The following is a 14,107-nucleotide window of genomic DNA, read 5'->3' on the forward strand; positions in this document are numbered from 1 at the left end:
ACGCGATGTCGATCATGAGACGTGATTCTACTGGCACCCTCCACTGAGATACAAATGAGCTATGACAAACGATTAGCCAAACACGGAGAACCGAAAGAACTTCTGAGGCTAGAGATCAGGTTTGATTGTGTGAAATTCCAAGGAACTGAATAATATTGTGGCTTTTATTGTGGGCTGAAGTGGGCTAAGATTAAAACGTACTTAAATACTTGAGTTAAGATTAAGATGAGATTAAAAAGTACTTGAAAACTTGAGCTAAGATTAACTAAGATTTAAAAATACTTAAAAATTTAATTAGAATTAAGATAAAATTAAAGGGTACTTACAAAAAATTATTTTGTTAGGGGGGCCATGGCCCTGCCAACCCCCCCCCCCCTCCACCCTCCAGCTCCGCCACTGGATGTCGGGAGTGTTGGAAAACACTGGATGTCGGGAGTGTTGGAAAAATTGGGCAGAGCGGAAGTTTTCAAGGCAATTTTGGTCAAAAACCGAATCTGTAATTATGGATGGAAACGGTAAGAAAACAGGAAAATAGTTATCCGAGATATCCGAATCTGTATCCGTGCGAATCCGGTACGTTTCCATCCTAAGAGATGGAAACCGGAAGTAAACAGAAATATGGTTATCCGAGATATCCGAATCCATATCCAATCCGATCCGGTTCCATCCTTATGTGTAATATACGTGAGACTGAATTTTAAGGAAAGTGACTAACGGATCTAACGGAAGTATTGAAAAAGGAATAGAACAAAAGTTTTGGTACCAAAATAGGGGAGTTAAAATTTTTCAGTGTGATATGATAGGGTCCTAGGGCTGTGTTTGGTTGAGGCTGAAAAAAATTTCACGAAAACTTTTTGATCCTTTGACCACTAATTTAGAGTATTAAATGAAGTCTAATTACAAAACCACCTCCACAACCCTCGTGTAAATCGCGAGACGAATCTAACGAGGCCTTTGACCGCGTTATTAGAGGATGGTTACTGTAGCATCACTGTAGCAAATCATCAATTAATTGCCGTCATTAGATTCATCTCAAAAAATTACATCCGTCTTTGAAAAAGTTGTACAAATAGATTACATTTAGTATTCCATGCGGAAGTTTAGATTTTTATCCCGTGTTACATAAGGAAATTTCTCCATCATATATGCGACTCGCCTCATCACCTTTCGTCGCTGCGCCACCGCCCTGATCCCCTTCCTTCTTCCTCGACGCAGAGTCTGCTTCCCTCCGCGCCGGCGGTCTGCTCTTGGCGGGGATCCTCTGCAGTCGAATCCTCCTCCGGTCCTCCCTACCGTCTTCTAGCAGAGGTAAACTCTCGTTCCCTTGATGGCGTGTAATTCAGGGAGATGTAGGCGCTCGAGTCGCGTTTACTCGACGATACGCATCGATTCGGCAACAAAAAAAAAGCTTTTTTTTTTTTTCTCTCGCCGGCCGCTAGGGTTTAGGGTTTCGGATGAGTGGCGGCCTGGCGGGGCAGAGCCTTGGTATTCCCATCTCCTTAAACTTTAAAAGGCATATTTGAACAGTAAAACAAGTTCACAGTATGTCAATGTCTCCATGTCTTCGAAGCTCTTTCTCACAAAGTATTCGAACCAATTGGTTTGTTATTTGTTTTTTGATACCATCATACACAACAGACAATGATTCTATGAAGCAGAAGAACATCAATCCTAGTATTTCTACTCTTCTACCCTAAAGTCGGCTGGGTGGATTGGCATGTACTACTCACCTCACCCAGGATGCCGCCAGGCCTTTTGCCGATTTGGGGGAAATAGTCGTTGGGAAAAGGGAGAGTCGGCTGCTGAGCGCGAGAGATGGAGAGATAACGGGGCAATTGGTGTGTAATGCTCAGTCTGCAGCTATCTCAGATGATGCAATATGTTGGGTTTATTTTTTTGTCTTTTTTTTTGGTGGAGGGTTTATTTTTTGTCAGTGTAAGCCGCGTTGGTCGGTTTTATGATCCTGAATTCATTCTGTCTAGCTGGTCCATCACGACTGAACCGTGTATTCCATGCTCTCATGTTTGCAGTGAATCTTTTACTTTTGTTATTGTTGTTATATATTCATGTGTGCATGCCCACCGTGAATGTAGAAAGTATCAGGCCTTTCTTTTTTTTTCATTACCCTTCACAGACAAATTAAAAAGGAAAAAAAGAAAAGAAAAGACATACCAGTGCTTCAGTTAGACTTTTATTTCCATGAACCATTTCCGGAAGAGCGAAAAAAGGGAGGATTCATTTCTGGATTTTCAGCGACACTGGGACTGAATTTGTTTACCGTATGGGGGTTGATTTGATACTCTGCAGCAGCTGTGTGCTCCATTCTGTGTTTGTAGAGTATCAGCTTGGTTTTGTTTGAATATGGCCTAATTAATTGTTTAGCTTGCTCCAAATGCAACTGTATAGTTCAACAAAATCCTTTACATTCGTGGGTCTGGGAGTCAATCTGCAAATAATTCATAGTTATGCTCGATCCTAGTAATCTCTGTTTGGTGATGGAACTCTTATTTACGGTTCTGGTTGATATTAAAATCCACGTATATATGTGCAGTTTTCATTATGGAATAGGAATTGATATCTGACTTTGTTTTTCCAGGATACATCTCATACTTTGAAATTTTGCCTTGTGCTATATAAAGGCACGTGCCGACTGGAATCATGGTTCTGCTGTCTGCATCCACTAGTGAGGAAGTGAAGTTGAATGTAGATAGCAACATACCCCCGAGCTTTTCAGTGGGTAATGGTTGTCACGTTGTCGTCGTCGTCACTGACGATCGGGGAACACAACAAGAACACAAATATGTGCCGTGCTTCTGCTTGGGTAGTCTTTGTCTGTTTGCCGCCAATTTTCATTGCCATCTCAGCAGGTTCGGCGTACATCATGTATAACACACCCTTCAGGGGCAGTGGCTTCCCATGGTGGATGTCAGTGGTCATGTTATGGGGTGTCTACATGGCAGTGGTGCGGCTGGCAATGTGGCACTTGATCCTCTTCTTGCCGCGGGCACCCTTTGCGGCGTTTGAAGCTCTGCGTCATGTAGGTTTTGAGAAGATTGGCCCTGCTCTCTCAGTATCCACTGCCCTTTGTTTTGTTCTTTGACCTGGCGTGCATACTCTGGTCTTGCATTGTCAGCGTCCTGATAGCTGCCATCCTTAGCTTCTGGATCTGCCTTGTTCGGACCTATGGGGAGGAGCTAGCGTGGTTGGATATGTAGCAGACTAGCAGTTTGGTAGCAGAATAATAATGCGCTCTTTTGAGCTCTTTTGTAAAAAACTGAAGTCAGTAGCCAAAAGCCGCCTTTTTCCTCTGTTTGGCTGGCCTTGTCCCGTTATGCATCGGATGCTGGATGTCTCTATTTCTCCTCGACACACAGGCATACAAATAAACAAGAGTACTGCATATTTGTATGCAAAGTTCAACTTTGGACGCTGGCCCGTACGTCTAGCGTGGGCATTTCAGTTTCTCCACATCTGCCAACAGCCCAAAAGGGAGATAGTCAGTTAAACTTGACTTGGAGAAGGTTTTTGACAAAGTTGAACATGTTGCCATTCTAGAAATGTTCAAACACAAGGGTTTTTCAAGCAAATGGCAGCTCTGGGTAGAAAAAATTCTGCATTCAGGAACTTCATCCATTCTGCTTAATGGGGTACTAGGTAAGCATTTTCCTTTGCAAAAGAGGAGTTAGGCAAGGAGACCCCATTTCTCCACCTCTTTTTATTATGGTGGCACATCTCCTTCAGTTATTAGTTATAAATGAGGCAGCCATGAACAATATCAGCACCCATCTCCTTGGTCAGGATTTTGGCGGAGACTACCCCATTGTACAATATGCAGATGACATGTCACATCCCGTCCTTCAAAGCCACATTGCCCAATTCTTTCGAGGTGCGGGCTCGCATACACATAGCACTCTGGTTACATTTTTATCCTCGCTTCGTGTAAAAGGGTCAAATTGGGAAAATGCCTTTCACCTATCTAGGGCTCCCTCAATCCCTCTGGCACCACCAGACCACAAGTCCAAGAATTTATGCCCATTTGACAAGGATGGAGAAGCAGCTCATGGGCATTTCTAAATTCCTTTCTTACTCTGGTAGATTAGTCCTTGTCAATTTTGTGTACTCCTAAATGCCCATGTTTTAAATGTGCACACTAAAAATCCCTAGCACCATCAAAAAATAAATTGAGCAATATATGAAGCATTCTTTATAGAATGGGGTGACATTAACCGAAAAGGAGGCTGCTTAGATACATTTAACTTATTAACATACATTTAACTTGGCTAGGCATCTGACATTTCAGTTGGAACTTGGAAATTCAGATTGGTTAATTGGTACAATCTTCTATCATTCATGAATCCTTTTCTACTATAAAACAATAAAATAAAATAATGCATTGCCGTGCTATTTCAACCATAATCATGACTGAAGTCTTAAGTATCTGTGTAGCAAATATTCCAATCAGTCAAACACCCAAATCACTTTGTACTACCGACTAGTCGAAAAGCCAAAAGTTATGTCTACAATATTGCCTCATGGTTCAATCAATGAACATTAGATTAGCACTGGCCGACACTTATCTCCAAGGATTAACCATCTAACCATTATCAGATGAAAACAATAGACCAAAAGGAAAAAAACCAGCAAAACAAGAATAGTTCGATTGCATTGGCTATATCTGATCTCATTGACAACTGACAATTGGCAAGTTTAATGATTCAATGCCCTTATCGGGGCAAAATTGTACTCATAGTTTATTTTCGTCATATAACTCATTTGTAAATGGAAGAACGACCAACCAGTAATCATATCATTTATAAAAACAAGTTGACATGGACACACGGCAGAAGAACTATTCTGGATCCACGTATGAAACTTGGATATTTCAAGCTCATAAATCAATTTTCTATATCATACTTTATTTTCTGCAATTGATGCTTCCTTCAGTTCAAAAAAGGGTGCTGACACTTTTTACTTCGCATGTAAGGTAGGAGCACAGCAAAACTTTTCCCACTATATTTCATCATAAATTCAAAATATTGTGCTAAATTTACGAAAATTATGATATGGTCGAGGGTATTTTTTGAACAATCTGTCCAGTATATTTTTTAAATATACAACAGTTATCAAAACTGATAATTATGAAAACTTAATATACAGACTGAACAAATCATGTCAACATCTAGTTTGGACCATAAGAAACACTGAAATGGAAATGGTTGTAGTTGGACAACGTTGTCCAACTACAACCATTTCCATTTCAGTGTTTCTTGTGGTCCAAACTTGTAGATGCAAATCATAGATATGCCCAAATAACAAATTCTTGAAACAAAAGTGATGGTGGTAAATTTGGCAAGAAAGGATCAAACAATCTCACTTCTTTGCATGAAGCCAGAAGTTATCATGGATTTAATAGTAATACCACAATCATATAGAGCTGAAAATGATTGAACTGAAGAACATAACTGGCTTTAAGCTTCCCAATGTGCTGAGTGGACAACTCATTTGAACACTTCAGTTTTTATGCAGTAGCTAATATCTAGCTTGCTACGGTAACACAATTCATGCTAGCATACAGAAGTAGGATTCCAACAAGTTACTTTATTATACTTTTAAAAAGTTTGCCAGTTTTGAATCTATGGACACAAACCGCTAAAACAAAAATTGGTGCTGTAAATCAAGCAGCATAGTTCAATGATAATATTTGAAGTAAAATACTGCTATAAAATAAAGAGTTGCAGCCAAAGAAACAACTGAGGTAGTCCAACACTCAGAAATAGATGGCATTCCATCGACTAATTATTAAAGTAACTTAAACTTTGCAACAATTGCAGTGTACAGGAATACTATGTACCTGCAGGATAGAAACTCGCGAATGGATGATAAAGATGGCAAGGCATTCTTTCAGAAAGTTTCTTGAATAGCAATGACTCCAAATGGACCATGAATGCACCATCATATGTCTGTAGAAGTATCGCATTATCACCTTCAGAAAACCCTATTATCCTTGGAGGGGCCGTATCCCCACTTGGTGTCAGTGAAAGAAGGTTGCTTAGCTCAATAGTATTCCCAAGCATCCATCCTGCAACATCATCCCTATTCCATAACTGGGCACTGAAGCCAAGCACTGAGAAAATTTGAAGGGCCCCTTAAATATAATGTATACCTTATGCATAGTAAGGTAGGAGGCTTCAATTTCATTGATTTTCAGCTCAATCCATAGCAAAACGAGGTCCAAATTGCACCCGGAAGTCACACATCGTATTCCCGATTGTGATCGCTCTGCGCCCAGCCTTCCGCTCGGTGGCCGCGGTGGCGCTCGACTCAATCACCAACACCGCTTTATCTATTATCGTGCACTGACATTCATGCCTCACGGAGCCGGATCTTGAGCGGACCCGCACCTAGCAGTCGTGGTGTCGACTCTCTTACGCCGATTGCCAGACGTGAGTCATCAGACGCCCACGGGCTATGGCCAATTCTAGACTGCCACAACACTCGGCAGCCCAGACGTTGCTACCGCTAGGGCCACCAGAGCCCATCTTAATATTTCGCACTGCCCCAGTTTTGGCGGGACGCCCCTGTTCAAGACTTTACAAAAACTTTTAACTTGGCCTGTTGGCCATGTAAATTCTTGAACCAGTTCGTTCTACAAACTCTCGGTAAAATAGCAGCTACTTCACTGTCATCCAAAAGAAAGGAAAGCCATTTGCAAACCGATTTAGGTATGCAACTACAATTACAAACGGAAGGAAGTTATATAATGTTTATGTTGTTAACTTATCTTTGGTGTTGCAGTAGCCGATAAAAGCAAGGGAATAGAATTTTGTATTGCCATCGTTCCTTTATTATAACCCTTCCATACATGGCATGATGGAAAATGATAATTCTAAGTTATATCATCGAGAAAAAATGCCACAACATATAACTTTGGGTATATAAGCTCAAACCTCTTACCTCTATAAACTAAGAGCTCATACTTGACCTACTGTAGTGTTTATAGTCTCAATACGATGACCCTAGAACTTATCCTTTTATAAAAAACTAGCATAGATGTACGTGCGTCACGCACGTATTTTTAAAATATAGTAAATATAATTTTAGTGCTAAACTATACGTGGTAACAAACTCTCACTCAATTTCTGTCTTGCACAATACGAGTACATTGCAAATTTTCACTATAATTGTCCTACTTATCCTAATTGCAAAGATCTAAGTTATTGTATTAGAATACAACATTTTTCTTCAAGCAATTAATCCAAAGGAAAACTTTATAATTTTTATAGAAGTCATAAAGAATTAATATAATATTATCAAATAATAAACCACTACTCCGACCCATAAATTATTGGTGGAACTTGTCAACGGGTAACCTAATTGATTCGATCTTTGGTTTAGCTCTTTTTTTTTTTGACTTTGCTCGTGGTGGCACATCATATAAGAAAATACAAACAACCAACAAAATCAAATCAAATGAGCTCAACAGGAATGGTTGGAAAGGGTAGGTCATGCTTTTAGAAGAATTTTAGGATGTATTTACAAGGATAGATGCTGGTTTATTATTCGAAAAAGGAGAAACACAAAATAGATGATTGATTGCTTGCACGTGATGATCATGGCATGATCTAGGACCGGTGGGCTTTGTGGTTGTTTGAGCCCACGGGTAATACATGGGCCTTACAGGCTTATTAATGTTTGGGCCGGGCAAGAAGTAATATTGGAGTTAAGAAATAGATCAGGAGCCTGGCACATGCTTTCGTTCGAGCTACTCCAAATATTGTCTGCCATGGCTGAACTTTTGAAGCTCAAATCTATATATGGTACTGGGAGCAGCGAGTTGGATCTCCATGCAATCCCAAACCCGTTTTGCTTGGTCGGAAGGTGGAAAAGGGAGAGGGAAGAAGGGGGCGACGACAGCCATTATTGTAGCTCGAGCTCATAGGAAGCTCGGCATAGCCAGGAATACAGGGTGATGGAGGTTGGAGAAGGTACAGTTTGGTCAGAGAAGGTAGCTGGAGTCCTGGAGACTCACCTTGAGAGAGGATGGCTCGAGGGACAAGATCAAAACGGCTGCCTTGGTTCTATTTGGTAGGAGAGGGAGGGAGGGAGAAAGCGAGCGGCGACGCGGGGCAAGGGCACTGTCAAGCGTCGTGGCCCCTCCTGCAGCGTCCTGCGGCCTGCGCCATTGCTCGAGCTGAGCACCACGGCTCGGCGCATACCTGCCCCACCGCTGGGCCCTCCACGACAGGAGGTTCAACAGCGTCGACGCCGCCAGCGGCCGCGTCCTCGCCGCCGGTGTTTTTCGATGACAACCGCATGGCCAGTCTCGTGAATCCGCTCACCAGAGACTGTCGAGGGCGACACGGTGATGGTCGTGGACGAGTTGCCTGCCATGTTCGAGTCAGGCAGTCCATGTGGTACACGCCTCGGTCAAGAATATCTCCGGTGAGAGCTAGCGCTCGACGTAACAAATCAGGCTTCGGATTTGGGTCCCTGGGTACACGAGCGGGTAAGACGGACATCACGGTAACAAAAACAATTAGTTTTGGGTAGAAACGCTCTCTAACTCATGATTTTTATGGATCTCCACCTCCTTCCACCTCCCTCGGCCCTTACAGGTGAGTCCGGCGTGAGGTATAAGTTAAGCTCGACATGGGTGAGAAAGATTTTCAATTATTTTCGATCTTTATAGTATATATAAATAGATATAGTCATCTTTTTTTCTAAAAAAAATGTGTATATGTTTTTATTTTCCTGGAAGCTACATAGGGTCTTCCCAACTCTTGAAATCTCGCGTCACCAAAAGAGACAAGAGACTATTGGTTTGGCATGTTTATGTTGACATTATGACATCTATGCATGTGGAATTTTTTTTTCCTAAACTCCTAAACTAAAACGGCAAAAGGAAGAAGCCTCCCATTGAGCACCTGGGTAAAGAGAAAAGGTGTAGTGAAGACACTATCCTATAGTGTTCCTATACATGCTCACTAAAGTACGAATTTGACATTTGACAAAAGCATAAAAGCGGAGCATGCAGAAGTGATATGAGCATTTTTCATAGACAGGATATATATAGAGAAATTCGATTTTCCGATCGTTATTTGTCATAACCACATACTTTGATTAGAATAGACAACATGATCCCTTTCTAACTGAGTTGGGGCACTGTCACAGCATGGCTAGCCTAAACTAAGGTGTGCATCCTTCTAAAAAAACTAAGATACCCATAGTTAGTTTGTAGCGAAAATGATACTACAAGGTACTAATAAGAATTGCTCTACAATGTCATACCCACCGCTACGATTCTAAAAGCCAATTTCACTCAAAGAGATACAAAGTTTCAACCATCTTAGTCCATACTACTGTTCAAAGTCTTAAACTATGTACTTAATTTCTTGCATGTTTTTTATTAAGACTGTTAAACCATGTATGCCGGCATGTGATTGTGATCCAATGACTTTGAGAGGTTCCTAACAAGCTTGGTCGTCTCTTCCAAACATTCTTGACCCCACTTGCTTCCACCCTTCCCACGGTCCTCCCAACTTCCTGATACGTCCCACCGCGTGCTGTGCTCTCCCCGGTCCATCACACAAAACCGCCGCGTCACCGTCGGGTGACGAGATGAACCTCACACGAGCACGACACGATGAGCCCATCCTCCCAACGACACACGACAAGTGGGCGCCGGGGACGACGACGCACGGCAGCCGGAACTTGCCTTCCAAGCCCGCCGCACGTGAGTACGTGCGCGCCACGTCGGACGGCCCGGCCGCGCCAGGATCCGTTCCACGCGGACGATTGGTTCCGGTGGCCCCCCCGGCCGACGGCCCGGATCCCCCCTCCCACAACCTGGGCTCGCGATCCGGGCCGTCGGTGGCCGGACCTCGCCGGCGGCGGGCGGCCTACGAAACAAACCGGGAGGGGCCCTCCCTCTCGGTCTCTCCTCTTGCTCTTGGCCTCTTCTTCTCCTTCGCTGTCACGCATCCTGCTCCCGGGTCCAGTTCTCTGGCTCCGATTCTCCCTCTCCCCCCCCCACCCAAAGATCCGAATCTAGGGAGCGGGTTCCACCCCCCGGATTCTCGCGGGGACCTCGCAACAAACCTTGCTCTTCCCATCACCTTCGGTTGCGGGATCCCCTCTCCCTCGGCGTTCTCTCTCGGAGGCTTGGTGGCCAGTCCGTTCTTGGCTCATCCAGCCTCCGGAGTTCCGCCCTGGTTCGGTTGTGCTGCTTGGTTCGGTGCCTGTGGAGTGGAGGCGAACTCCCCGGGGAGGCGGGTTCCGTCTGAGCAACTCTCGATTTCCCGTTGCTTTCTCCCTCGCTCCCCTTTTGATTCTGCCGAGAAGCAACCGTTTTGCGGATAATTACGCGCGATTTCATTTGTTCCACTCGACCCGGCCGGGTTGCTTTCCCTTAAAGGCGGCGCCTTTGCCAACCAACTTTTGGTGAGAGAGATGTACTGTATTGGATCTAGCTAGTTCTTGCAGAGGATAGGATTTTCCTCGGCGATTTGTCTGTTGGATTTGTCTATCCTGTTTGATTCTGCTTAGTTTTGGCCCCCCGATTTTCACCGGGATCAAGAGGAGCCAAGAATTCTTTGATTTCCGTCCCCAATGGCCATGTCGCTTACCCGCTTCTCCCAGTGGATATGGCCGGGGAGCAGAACTAGAAGCAGAAGGAGCCGGGAGCCGCCGGCGGTGAGCACGGCCGTGGCAAACGGCCTGTTCCCGGACTCCCCGTCCGGGTTCCGGGAGCCGGACGCCGTCGGGCACCCGGGCGGAGGAGCGGCGCGGCCGCGGAAGGGCAAGAGCCGGAGGCGCGGCGGCCGCGGGGAGGCGAGGGCCGACGGGGAGCACGGCATGGTTATCGTGCAGTCCGACGGCGACGGCTGCCTGTCGGACTCGGACTCCGACGGCTCCGACTGGTCCATCGGCTGGCTCGAGCCGCTCGCGCCGGACCTCCAGAGCGACGGGGACTCCGAGGGCAGCTTCGCCGTCCTCGTCCCGTGCTACCGCCGTGGCCGCGTTCAGAGGTCTGCTCATACTGACGGCAGGTTCCCTGGTGCTATTGGTGTCGCCAATGGCGGCGTTTCTGGTGAGCTCAGTATGCTACTCTTTCTTCAGTGACCAATATACTTGCTAGCACAGTACTAGTAGTGTAGGTAATTAATCACATGGCTGAAACTGTTAAGTTCAGCATGTTAAACTGCTGCCCCCCAAATTGGCAAGTTGCTAGTTATCAACTATTGAATGCTTTTGAGTTAAAAAAAACAATTGAATGCTTTTGGCAGTAGTTGTCCCGGCAATCATAGTACAATTGTACGATCTATGAGGCTGCAGTAGCATAATGAGCAACTGAAATTATAGATCTGGATGAAACACTTGCATTACTGAGTATGCTACTCTTTCTTCAGTGACCACTATACTTGTACAGTAGTAGTGTAGGTGATTAATCACATGGCTGAAACTGTTAAGTACTGCGTGTTAAACCGATGCCCCCCAAATTGGCAAGTTTCTAGTTATCAACTATTGAATGCTTTTGGCAGTAGTTGTCCAGGCATAGTACAAGTGTACGATCTATCTATAACTATGAGGCTGCAGCAGCATAATGAGCTACTGAAATTATAGTTCTGGCCTTCTAGGTGAAACACTTGCATTACTGAAAGTAGATAAGGAACAGTAAGTGTTGTAATTTTTGGTGTCTGGCCTATCATCATTGAAGTTTGCTGTTATAGTTGCTTACTGTTGATAATCATAAACACAACTTCCAGTGGTTATTTAAACGCGTAACCATATGAGTAGGACATAAATGTACTTGCTACATTGCTTATTTGATCTTCATTTCCTATGCTGCCATAGTGTCAACTGCCACGATCATTCATTCATAATTGTTGTTTTACCCAAAACTTGGCACTGTTTATCACATTGGTAGTAGTGTCCGTCATTTTTCTATAGTGTGTGCTTTCCAACTATTCAACTTGTTTTGCTGTGCTGTGAATGAAGTTGATTGCCTTTGCCTAGTTTGATTTCTTTATTATAGCTCTGATATCTTCACTCAGTTCACAAAATTTATCAGATACCTCTGATGAATGTGATCTAGTCATCGGTTTTTTCTTCTTCTGCAGTCCTAAATTTGGTAGTTGCTAACCTTGAACACGCCAAAGAAATATGGTCAGCAGTACATATGCATATGGCACTGCCATTTTTGTTGTTGGAGATGTGCCCTGTCGCCTATCTACATTAATTTCAGGGTTAAAACTTATCTAGTTGCTAAGTTTGGATATCTTCAATTTCGAGTTTTTGCTAGTCTGAGCTATGGTCCTACACATGCATTATTTTACTTGTCCTTTTGCACATCTTCTCAAGTACATATCATTCCATTACCATTGAAAATGAAAAGTCTTAGATACTTTGAGTTCATTTTAAAACTAATGCTCCCTTATATGCCATTGAGCTTTAGACACCCCCCCCCCAAAAAAAAGTGCCATTGTTGACCATTAGCGCTGAAGTCTGATATCAAGCTGAGGGTAAAAGGATCATTTTGTCCTCCAACTTACTCCATCCTCCTTTCTGCCCTGCCACTCTTTCTGTCTTTTCGGTTCACCTACTGCTGCAATTGGGCTAGTTTGGCCACAAATGCTAGTTGTTTCTGCCTGCCATGCAATACTGCAACTGTCTTATATTCGTACTATTTATTTATGAATATGCATTTTTTTACTGACCTTATTGCTGTAAAATGTGAAATTTTCTTAACAAATATTGCTTTCCCAGTTGTACATCAAGTATCTCATCCAGTAAATGTGTCATCCAAGTTGATGCAAAATGTGAAAATACACATTTAATGACTATCTATCTCTAATCATTGTAGTGTCATTTGCATCAATATTGAGACATGCACAAGCAATTTGTATTAATCCTCCCTAGACATGCATTTGTAGCTTCGATAATTTCCTCACCCATTAGTCGATCCTCTATTCATTTATTCATTTGGCTTATCAGCTTTTCCCAAATTTGACCTAGTTGATAATCTCTCCATAATTTCCTCACTCCTTCATTGATCCTGTATTCATTTATTCATTTGGCTTATCAGCTTTCCCAAATTTGACCTAGTTGATACTCGCCATGGCCTTGCTTGTGTTATCTAATTACAATTGTGAAAACAAGCTCTCAGTTTGAACCACAACTACAGCAATCTTGTGTCCAACTCTACTAGTTTAATATCATTCTTTAAGTGTTTTAATTACATTTTGTTTATGTTTCAATCAAGCTTACCTGTCCAAATATAGTTAGGATCTTTAATCATTTCTGTTTTGTTATTCCATACTGAGCAAAATTACTGCTTCAAATATACTCCTCCTAATGTTGTCCCTTGTCTCTGTTCTGCAGATAACAAGAATTTTGTAGAGCAATGGGTGTCTTCCCTTCCGAACTGATTTATCCATTTCCATTCTTTGCTGGCTTCAATGTATATAGTATTGTTACATTCAACCTATCATATTCCCCATGTGTAGAACATATCGATGAAGGAAGAGATAAAACCCAAAACAGCAAATCAAGAGGACAACGACAGCAGTGGAATTTTAGAACATCAATGAATGGGTACATCATCCTTCCTGAGGTTTCAAGGCTATGGTATTCCTGCAGAATAAGAAATCACGAGAACCATGATGTGTAATTGGTATGCAATGTTATTGATATTTCTGGCAATGGAGCAATGAATTGATGGCCTCGCTATCGGATTTTCTTATATAACTCTAGAACTGCCTATATCACTATCATGGTGTTTTCAACTTTACATTATTAGTATGATGGAGATTCTTCTGTATATATGTGTTCATGAACAACGGGAACTGAACACCTGTGGATTCTACATATCTTCTGTATCCAATTTATTTCCTGTTTGTGAATTGCTTTCACTGTCAAACTGCTGGTGTATGGATGCCTTTTCCCCCTCTCCCTCCAACTCTTCAACTATTTCAATATTTTGTGCATGGATATTTTAACATGGCATATTCTGCACCCTGTCGACAGAACTTGTCTAACATTGGTGTTCTGTATCAGTAGAAGCTCTTGACTTTCCTCTGGCCATCATAATTCAACATTTGCCCAATAT

The 14,107-nt window shown here is 43.0% G+C and overlaps 1 protein-coding gene and 1 long non-coding RNA gene across 2 annotated transcripts; both read left to right on the forward strand.

Annotated features, from left to right (window-relative positions):
• The first annotated feature begins 1,135 nt into the window (after positions 1-1,135).
• On the forward strand, positions 1,136-3,354 carry LOC120679955. The gene is made up of 2 exons (XR_005677397.1): positions 1,136-1,308; positions 2,597-3,354. It is a non-coding gene; the product is annotated as an uncharacterized LOC120679955 (long non-coding RNA).
• A 6,590-nt stretch (positions 3,355-9,944) lies between these two features.
• LOC120679426 lies at positions 9,945-13,901 on the forward strand. The gene is made up of 2 exons (XM_039961009.1): positions 9,945-11,089; positions 13,381-13,901. Exons 1-2 carry the CDS (start codon positions 10,609-10,611, stop codon positions 13,425-13,427), a joined length of 528 nt encoding a protein of 175 aa, XP_039816943.1. The 5' UTR covers positions 9,945-10,608; the 3' UTR covers positions 13,428-13,901.
• The last annotated feature ends 206 nt before the right edge of the window (positions 13,902-14,107 follow it).

The sequence above is a fragment of the Panicum virgatum genome, chromosome 6N (assembly GCF_016808335.1).
Source record: "Panicum virgatum strain AP13 chromosome 6N, P.virgatum_v5, whole genome shotgun sequence".
Taxonomy (NCBI): Eukaryota; Viridiplantae; Streptophyta; class Magnoliopsida; order Poales; family Poaceae; genus Panicum; species Panicum virgatum.

Bases quoted from the DNA above. Each gene is read 5' to 3' on its own strand.
- LOC120679426 (XM_039961009.1), top strand. From the start codon at position 10,609: ATGGCCATGTCGCTTACCCGCTTCTCCCAGTGGATATGGCCGGGGAGC. The intron at 11,090-13,380 runs GTGAGCTCAGTA...TCTGTTCTGCAG, and splicing joins CGCCAATGGCGGCGTTTCTG to ATAACAAGAATTTTGTAGAG.